Genomic DNA, 8,285 nt, shown 5'->3' on the forward strand with positions numbered 1-8,285 from the left:
CCTTCCTCTCAGGATCGCTCTCTGTGGAGCAGCTCCACACGAAGAAGATGACAGTGGCCTGAGAGCATTCCCCACCAAAACTATCTTTATTCACAATTTTCATACATCACTCCGAAGGTCCTGCCCACACCCACCTCCCCCACCTCCCTAACCCCCCACAATCCCAGGATCAGCACTGGGGTGAGGAGGAGCCCCTAGGCTCCCCTGGGGGCCGCCCTGGGGGGCTCGCCCTGGAGGGCCGGCCCGGCTGATCCCTACTGGCTGCAGTGCTTCCTCTTCTTCTTCCTCCTCTTCCCTGTGACAAACGGGTCACGCTTTCTCTTTCTCGGCTGTGAGGGGCGAGCCAGCCCCAGAGCCAAGGCTGGCCTCGCAGAGACCCCGTGGCCAGCCCCGGGGATGGGCAGCTTCTCAGCAGCGGCTGGGCGCCCACACAGAGCCCGCTTCCTCGACTTGGGAGCGGCTGGTGGAGCTGGGCTGGGGCCTCTTCTCTGAGGGGAGGGGGCCTGGGGAGCACTCTGGGCCCCCCAACCTCCAGGGGGGGCCAGGCCTGAGGCAGCGGCAGGACTCTGGGACAGCTGGCAAGGCGGCAGGCTCTGCGGAGAGGCCGAGAGGGAGGCCAGGATGGGGAGCGCCTCCTCGTCCTCACTGGACGCGTCCCTGGGCCCTCGGGCCTCCCGAACAGGAGACGCCTCTCTGAGAACACATGCATCCCTCGGTCCCAGTAGAGGGCCAGTGCGCCTTTGACCTTGGGGAGGGGAGGGCCGTCCGGCCCGGAATGGAGAGACCTCCTGACGTCCTCGAGAGGGAACAAAGACTTTGGGCCTGAACGGGCCAGTGTCTGTTCGGATGGGCCTATGAAGAGCCTCAACATCAATCTCTGGTGGGCAGGCTTCATCACTGACCCCTCGATGGCGGTCTTGGTCGTGCCTCTGGGCATCTTGGCCGGCGTGGGACTCAGATGGACTTGAGCCCATTCCAGGTGCACTGTGGCTCGGGGCTGTCGGCCCACCCTCATCCTCTTTCAAGTCCAGGAGTCGTTTCTGCACCAGCTGGTAGGAGGGAGGAGGACAGTGACAGCTCCACTCGCACGTGTGAGAGGAGGAGCACTGGGCAGTGGGACAATGGCCCTGGGGGGGAGGAGGGGACGGGTGACCCCAGGACTAGACTCCAAATACAGACACGGTGGCATTCCTGCCATCCTCCTGCACCTTATTCCCAGCTGTGTGTCCTTCCCTCCGCTCCCGGCTCCCCATCCTCTCCTTCCTATCACCCTGCGCTGCACCCACCCCAGAGAGGGCCCTTCCCCATGCCAGGCCTCCGAGGCAGGGAAGGGACGGACAGAGCCATGTGGGCCTCCTGTTCTGGGGCCCTACCTCTCCCCTGCTCACTGGGGTCCCTCCGTGCCCTGGTCTTCCTGGGTGTCCCTTGTCTCCCCTGTTCTACCTGCGATCCCTCCCTCCTCTGGCTCCCCTGGGCCACCTGGTTTCCCCTGTCCCCTGGATCACCGGGGGTCCCCCCTCCCCTGGAGTCCCCTGGCTCCCTAAGTGTCCCTCTCCCTCCCCTGGCTCACTTCTTCAGGGGTGAGTCCTTCCTCCTGCTTCAGCTCCTCAGCAAGGGTCAAGAGATCCAGCTGTGGGTCTGGGGAAAACAATTCTGCCAGGAATCGAGGGTGAATGACTGCCTCCACCTTGGACAGAAAGAAGAGGCTGTGAGCATCCTTGGCCAGGAGTGGCCTGTGACACAAGAAGACCAGGAGGGAAAGTGAAAAGCAGAGACCCACCCCCACTCTCCTCCACAAGGCGGGGATGGTCAGCACACACGCACACACATGCACATGCACATACACAGTCACACACAAGAGAGCACATATACAGATGCACATACACAGACACACAAAGGCATACACACAGACACAAACATATACACACATACATCTGCGTAAACCTCCCCTAACACCGGGCTCAGGAACAAGGAGCTGAGCTTAAGTCCCACCGGCCTGAGCAGAACCCAGATCTTGGGTGCTGAGAGTTCCATGCCCTGGCATCTTGTAGACCCCAGGCTCCAGGCCCAGCCTACCTTGGTGACAGAGTCTTCCCGGGAACGCAGTTCGTCAATGTAGCTCAAGAGACACGGGTCCAAGTAGGTGTCGTCCTCTTTCTGCTTCAGCTCATTTCCGTCCTTTCCACATTCTGCATGTGACTTGCCTCTGGCTGAGTGGACGGGCCCCACCAGCGCCTCCATCCTGTGCACATACTCCCTCACAGTCTCAGGGGGAATCTCCTTGGGCGCCTTGGGCTCCGGGGTCCGCTGGGATCTGTGTGGCTTCGGGTGCGAGGGCTGGGCCCTGGGGCCGGACATCCTGGGAGCACAGGCTGAGGCAGAGCAGGAGGAAGGGAAGGAAGGTGAGGGACTCCCGGTCCACCTCCTGACCACCGAGCGCACGTTGGTGAGGGCATTGTTTGGGGGACGTTGATGTGGGTGTGGGAGGGGTCAGGACCATCTGAAGCCTCATGCACAGTTGGAGAGGGGAGGTTAGGGGGTCATCTAAGAGAGTCACAAGTAAGGAAGTGGGGAACCTCCAATTTTCTAGGGGTCTCCCCATCAAGCCCACTTCTTAGGCAGACTTCGTGTGGGGTCCTTTGACAGGGAGGTGTGAGAGGAGTTACAAAACTGACCAAGTCAATACCCCGTAGTGACAAAGGGCAGCTGAGACCCCACCCCCCCACCCCCCGCCTCGGTGGCTGTTTTGGTTGAAAGACCAATGCCCCTGTCTTGAAAGAAAAGGATCCACATGGGGACGGTGGCCAACCCTAGGCCCCTGTTACCTGTGCCTTCAGCTCCAGTGGGAACCTGGGTGCCTGGCTGAAGGCCCACTTTCGGGGCTGGGGGCCCCCGAGGATCCAGCTTCGGTGGGGCTGGAGGAGGCAGGTCCTGCGCGCACTGCATCCACTGCAAATTGTGAATGTGCATCTCCTCCTCGGCCGCAAATTCCATGAACCTGGGGGGTGACGGAGGCACAGGCCACCCTGAGAAAAAGGCCTGGGTTCTGGAGCCCAACAAAGGCAGCCAAGAATGAGGCACTGGGAGAGGATGTGCCTTGGGGCCGTCAAGGCCCTGTGAGGTGCTGTCCACAGCAGAGAGCTGCTCCTGGAAGTGATAACAAGATCTGGGACCCTTCCTGCCTCACCAGCACTGGAGGGCATTCAACAGCATAGACCCAGGTCGCTGAATTGAACCAGGTCAACGGGACACGTGGCTGACCCATGGGCACCCTCCTCATGCCCCCCATCCCCATCCAGAGCCACATGAAGGGCTGACAGCCAGAGGCTGGAACAGGCATGTGTTCCCCACAGGGGTCCTTGCCCGAATCCAGGACACTGGGCTAGGACTGAGAGTCCTGGAACATAGACCTGGGGACAGGGCCCAGGAGAGGCTGGACGATGTGGATGCTGAGCTTAGAGGAGAGGCCTTCCCTTCCTCTGAGAGGCGCTCGTTTGTTTGCTTTTGTTTCTTAAACCAAGGGGATTACCATGGAGCAAACACTGGAAGGGCCGGAGACCCTTGGGCCGACGACAGCTGGCTTCCCCAGCCTCTTCAGGGATGCCAGGGTACCCACTCAGGGCACTTTTCATGAGGAGAGGTGGTCCCAAATCTATGTTAAGTGGCCGCCAGCCACCCACCACTAAGGAAGCAGCAGGCTGGCGGGTGGAGCTCTTTCCCCGGCCCAGCCCATATGGCCGGAGTTGGACCCCTACTGGACTCACAGCTTCACCCTGCCCCGTCCTGAGACCTTCATGTCAAGGCAAGGGTAGGTCAAAATCAGGGGAAGGCAGAGCTCCTGGTGGAGGAAGGACAGAAGTCTCAAACTCTCAAGGTGAGGGAGGGGTTTCTGGGGGACAGTAGGGCCCCTGGGCTGCGGGGCCCCTGTGCTGGGTGACAGCCCTTCTCCTCTGTCCTCTCTGATGAGCACCCCCACGGCCAGACCCTGCCCTCACCCACTCGCCTCACCCTCCACGAAGCCCCTGGGCCCAGGACGCTGACTCACTTTCCCGCCATCTCGTAGTAGATCATCCGGTCAAGGTTGCTCAAGCGCCGCCATTCCTGCACGGCCCTCCGCAGTCCCTCCTCCAGCGGCATGGTGGGATTCAGGCGGGCCACGGATCGAAGCACTGGGCTGTAAGCCCTCGGGGTCAGTCTCCGGGCCCAGCCCAGCCCCCACCTGCCTGACCCCACCCGCCCATGTGGACCACACATCACTCAACCCAGAATGACTGAGCAACAGGAGGGTGAGAGGCGGGCGTCTGGGAGGGCAAAGACAAGCCTTCCCGGCCACTGCTGTCACCGCCTCACACTCACTCAAGGATGACCATCCACTCCCAGGCTAGAGCTGGGACATTGTGCCTTGGGGAGCTCTTTTCCTCCTCAAGGCTGCATTTTCATAATAAAAATCACCATCATCAATGAGGCATGGCATGTGCCAAGCAATCTGCTCACACTTCATAGATTAGCCCAAGGCGTCTTCTGCACAGTCCTCTGAGTGAAGTGTAACTGTCCCCTTTTTACGAGGGACCGGAGGTTTAGGATGGAAATGCCTGCCAGGCTCACAACTCTAGTGGCAGAGAGCCCACGCCCTTAGGAGAGCTCTACCATCACCCTGTTCCTAGTGGAATTCTCCACAACGAAGTGGAGGCATGCATGAAGCGCTCTCCTGGGCCCCGCGCTCCTCCCCCTCCTCTGAAGTGACCTCCCCTGGCCATGTACACTCAAGTCCTGTATGAAGGACACGGCACCACAGGAGAGTGCGGCATCCACTCCTTGGCTCCTCACCTTACACCACGACCCTCTCTGACTGCAAGTCTTCAGTCCATATTACCATGAGAATCATGGAAGAGCAAGCTGGCCACACTCACAGGGTGGTGGGGCCCGTTGAGATAGGGCACATTTCAGTCCTGATGTCACGGACTGGCAGGCCCACCCATGTGACCGACAATGTGCCCTCTCATAGCATGGACATCGCCCTCACACCTTCCTTCCAGTATCCCTAGAAACCTAACGTGCGAGTCCATCCCCAGTTCCTCTTTATCTAAAAGCTCCCATAAGCTCAGGACCCCATGAGCGTTCACTCACATGAGAGAGCAGGAAAAAGCTTCTGCATCAGGACTCAGGCGAAAGTGTCTCCGGGCCAGGGGCTTGAAGCGCTGCCAACGTCGGAAGTTACTGTACTCTCTCTGGGGGTTAGAGGAGCCATCCTGCGAGGCGTTGGACTGGTTGGTGGCCAGGCGGCCCTCCCTGGAAGTGCCATGTGGCCATGGCCCAGAGTTCACTGGGCGAATGATAGGGGCCAGCTGGGCAGCTGGTGGTGGAGCTTCAGGAGAAAAGCCTGGGGTCCAGCCTCCCTTGCCAGCCTGACTAACTCCAACAGCTGGAGCAGTCACAACGGTCCCCATCACAGGGGTTGCTAAGAATACGGGTGCAGGACATGCAGCACTCCTGCTGAGGGCCCCTAGAGTGCTCCAGTTGAGGGGGGCCTGAGTAACGACAAAGGTCTGAGTCTGGGGGGCCTCCACTGGCCTCCCTTGTGACCTGACTTGGACAGTGAGGTTGCAAGCCCCAGGGGCACTGGGGCCACGGCCACCATTAGCCACCAAAGGCGTCCTGGGGAAAGCTGGCAGCAGCAGGCTGCTGCCAGAAGGGAATGCTGGGGTGATGGGACGTGGCAGGTGCTGCTGCCAGGGTGGCCAGTGCTGGGCCCCAGGAATGGGTGGAGGGAAGGGCACTGCCGTGAAAGTAGACAAGGAGGCACCGGGGTTCATGGTCACATCCGTTCCCAGCACTGGAGATGCTGTTGAGGCAAAGGAAAGGAGTGAATGGAGGAGGAGAATGGGCAAGTGGGACTGAGGCTTTCTGTGGCATCAGAGTGTAAATCTCCACAGGTGAGGGACACTTGGACAAGGGAAACTGTGCAGCGTGCAAATGTCTTCAAGTGATTTTCATGCCCTGACCTCCAGTTGAGAGTTTTTCCATGGTGACCCCGCGCCCATCCACCAAGGTCCCTGACCCCTGTCTGCCGAGAAGAAATCGCCTCAGCAAGCACTGACTTGGAGAGCCTCCCTAAGGCACCCCCTGGCACCTAAGCCTCACAGGCTGTCTCCCAAGACCTGGAACTGTGTGGACATCCGCTCTGTGAGAAATGCCCCACAGCCGGCGTACTAGCAGGTAGGGACCTTCTCCAAGGTAAGTTCTAGGCACCCAAAGGCCCTTTGTGGACAGGCACTGTGTAAAATATTAGGGCCCCACCTCCTCCTCAGTCCTCCTTCTCCTGATGCTCAGTATAAATCCCCTCTTTCTTTCCTAGCCTCACAAAACAAAACAAAATGCTGGAAAATATCTCTCTAATGGAATCCCGATACAAACCCATAACATTGGCCCAGAATGCACCTGCATCTCAGAACAACCCACAGCAGACACGTAACATGGGCCACGTCCTGCCACCCCCTCCCCAGTGCCCAGAGTCACTGTCATCACTCAGGAGTTCTGTTCCTAGGAGGCGGGGGTGGGAGGGAGTGGTGTGTGAGAAGTAGGCACGTGTCCCTTAGATTCTGTCATTTCACAGCCAGTGATGGCTGCAGAGGATTAAACAAGGGCCAGGGAATTGTCATGTTACATTGGTCATGGGAGTACAGACCGCCTGTGGTCCTTCCCCTTCCAGCTCCCAATAACGGAAAGACAATCTGAGAAGCAGGCATAAGCCAGTTGCCATGGCGATCAAATTGTCTGGAACACATCCCTGTTCAGGAGAACAAGGTACACAAAACGGTGCACCTAATTAATCAGAACAGGTGTCATAGGACGTGTAATAATAACACAGAAGATCTTCTTCCTGCCCCTGGGCTACGCTCCTTCCCCCTTTAAAAGAGGAAGCAGCCTTCACACACATTCCACCCGAAACAACCCCACTCCACATCTGTCCCCTGTCCATGAAGGAGTGACAGGAAATATGAACAAACTCTTCCTCTCAAGGCAGCCTGAGGGTCCACCATGAGATACTGGATGAGATGAAATAAGTCTGAAGAACTGCGATTCCACAAAAGGAAGAACAATTCAGAACAACTCAGGAACCTGAGCCCTCTCTTGGCTGAAGTTACACGGTTGCCCATCCCCTGTTGAATCCCAAGCAACAGTTGCCTGAACTGAGAAGTGAGCTCTGGGCTGGGAGGACTGGACGAGGTGTGGGCTGCGGCAGTTAGAGTAACCTCCTGCCTAGCTCTCGGAGAGGACACTTCACTGCAGGTGTGGCCACACACAGCCCCGCTGAATAGTTTTCTCACCAAGACCATCTCTCCCCACGGCCCCCTTAGGTACAGTATGCTCCTGTTCAAATCCCTTAGAAAGATATGGTGAGGCAAGCTTCAGGTGCCTCAGGAACACAAGACAGGTCTAGGCTTTCCTCATGACCCTCCCTGTGTCACCACCAGGACATCACACACATCCTTACACACACGTTTCAAAGTGGCTTGTCTCCCTTCTAGAAAGAATCAACCTGCCTGCTGCCATCCTTTCTCCATAGCCAGGGCAATTCCTCTTGATCCACCTCCAATGACCCCTCCTCCCCAGTGCAGTCTCAGGTTTCTTCAGGCTCCCCAGTCTCCCCAGGTGAAATGTCCTCGTGTGTCCAGTGCTCTCTTCTCCCTCTACTTCAGTCCAACTGTGTGCCCACCGTGAAGTGTCACGAGTGAACCCGAAGGATGTGAGGGATGGCAGGGTCTCTGAGAACACACCCCCAGCCTATAGCTTACCTCCTTCTGAAGCCATCCTGCAGGCTTGGGCACGGACTACTGCTGCCTGGTAGCCTCAATGAGAAAAGTCAAGACCAGGACCCAGAGAGTGACCTGCTTCAGCAGACGCTCAGGATCCAAGTGAAGGAGGGGCAGGTTTGAATCATAATAGTAGAATGTGGCTGAAACATTCTGCAGTGGGGGAGGGGCAGAGGGCACCTGGGTCTGGGTAGGGTGGGGGTGGGGAGACATTCCACGAGGGCTCTGGCAGGTAGGCAAGAACCGGAAGTTCCTTCCACCTCACACAGTGGCAACACAATTGGCGTGTGCCTCTTTACGCAGTTTATAGACTGTTTTTTTGATTCACGGCACCGAGGTTGGACTTGACGGTCCCTTCCTTTCACTTCTTTTTCCATCAACCTAGTTTTGTGTCCCTCAACACACTCTGCTTCCTACCTGGCTCTTGACTTACTTCAACAGAGACTAGACTTTCTGAACAAAATTCAGAAC

The 8,285-nt window shown here is 58.0% G+C and overlaps 1 protein-coding gene across 1 annotated transcript; it reads right to left on the reverse strand.

Annotated features, from left to right (window-relative positions):
• Nucleotides 1-254: 254 nt before the first annotated feature.
• Nucleotides 255-7,812, reverse strand: LOC137771000 (NUT family member 2G-like). The gene is made up of 7 exons (XM_068554024.1): nucleotides 7,797-7,812; nucleotides 5,128-5,842; nucleotides 4,046-4,174; nucleotides 2,826-2,998; nucleotides 2,077-2,372; nucleotides 1,571-1,687; nucleotides 255-1,049 (listed from the first exon to the last, which is right to left on the reverse strand). The coding sequence occupies exons 1-7, from the start codon at nucleotides 7,810-7,812 to the stop codon at nucleotides 255-257; spliced, it is 2,241 nt and encodes a 746-aa protein (XP_068410125.1).
• Nucleotides 7,813-8,285: the final 473 nt, after the last annotated feature.

The sequence above is a fragment of the Eschrichtius robustus genome, chromosome 10, assembly GCF_028021215.1.
Source record: "Eschrichtius robustus isolate mEscRob2 chromosome 10, mEscRob2.pri, whole genome shotgun sequence".
NCBI lineage: Eukaryota > Metazoa > Chordata > Mammalia > Artiodactyla > Eschrichtiidae > Eschrichtius > Eschrichtius robustus.

Coding starts and splice junctions, on each gene's coding strand:
- LOC137771000 (XM_068554024.1), bottom strand. Junction 4,175..5,127: donor GCTTTTTCCTGCTCTCTCAT/GTGAGTGAACGC, acceptor GAGGGCTTACAG/CCCAGTGCTTCGATCCGTGG. Junction 2,999..4,045: donor TACTACGAGATGGCGGGAAA/GTGAGTCAGCGT, acceptor GTCACCCCCCAG/GTTCATGGAATTTGCGGCCG.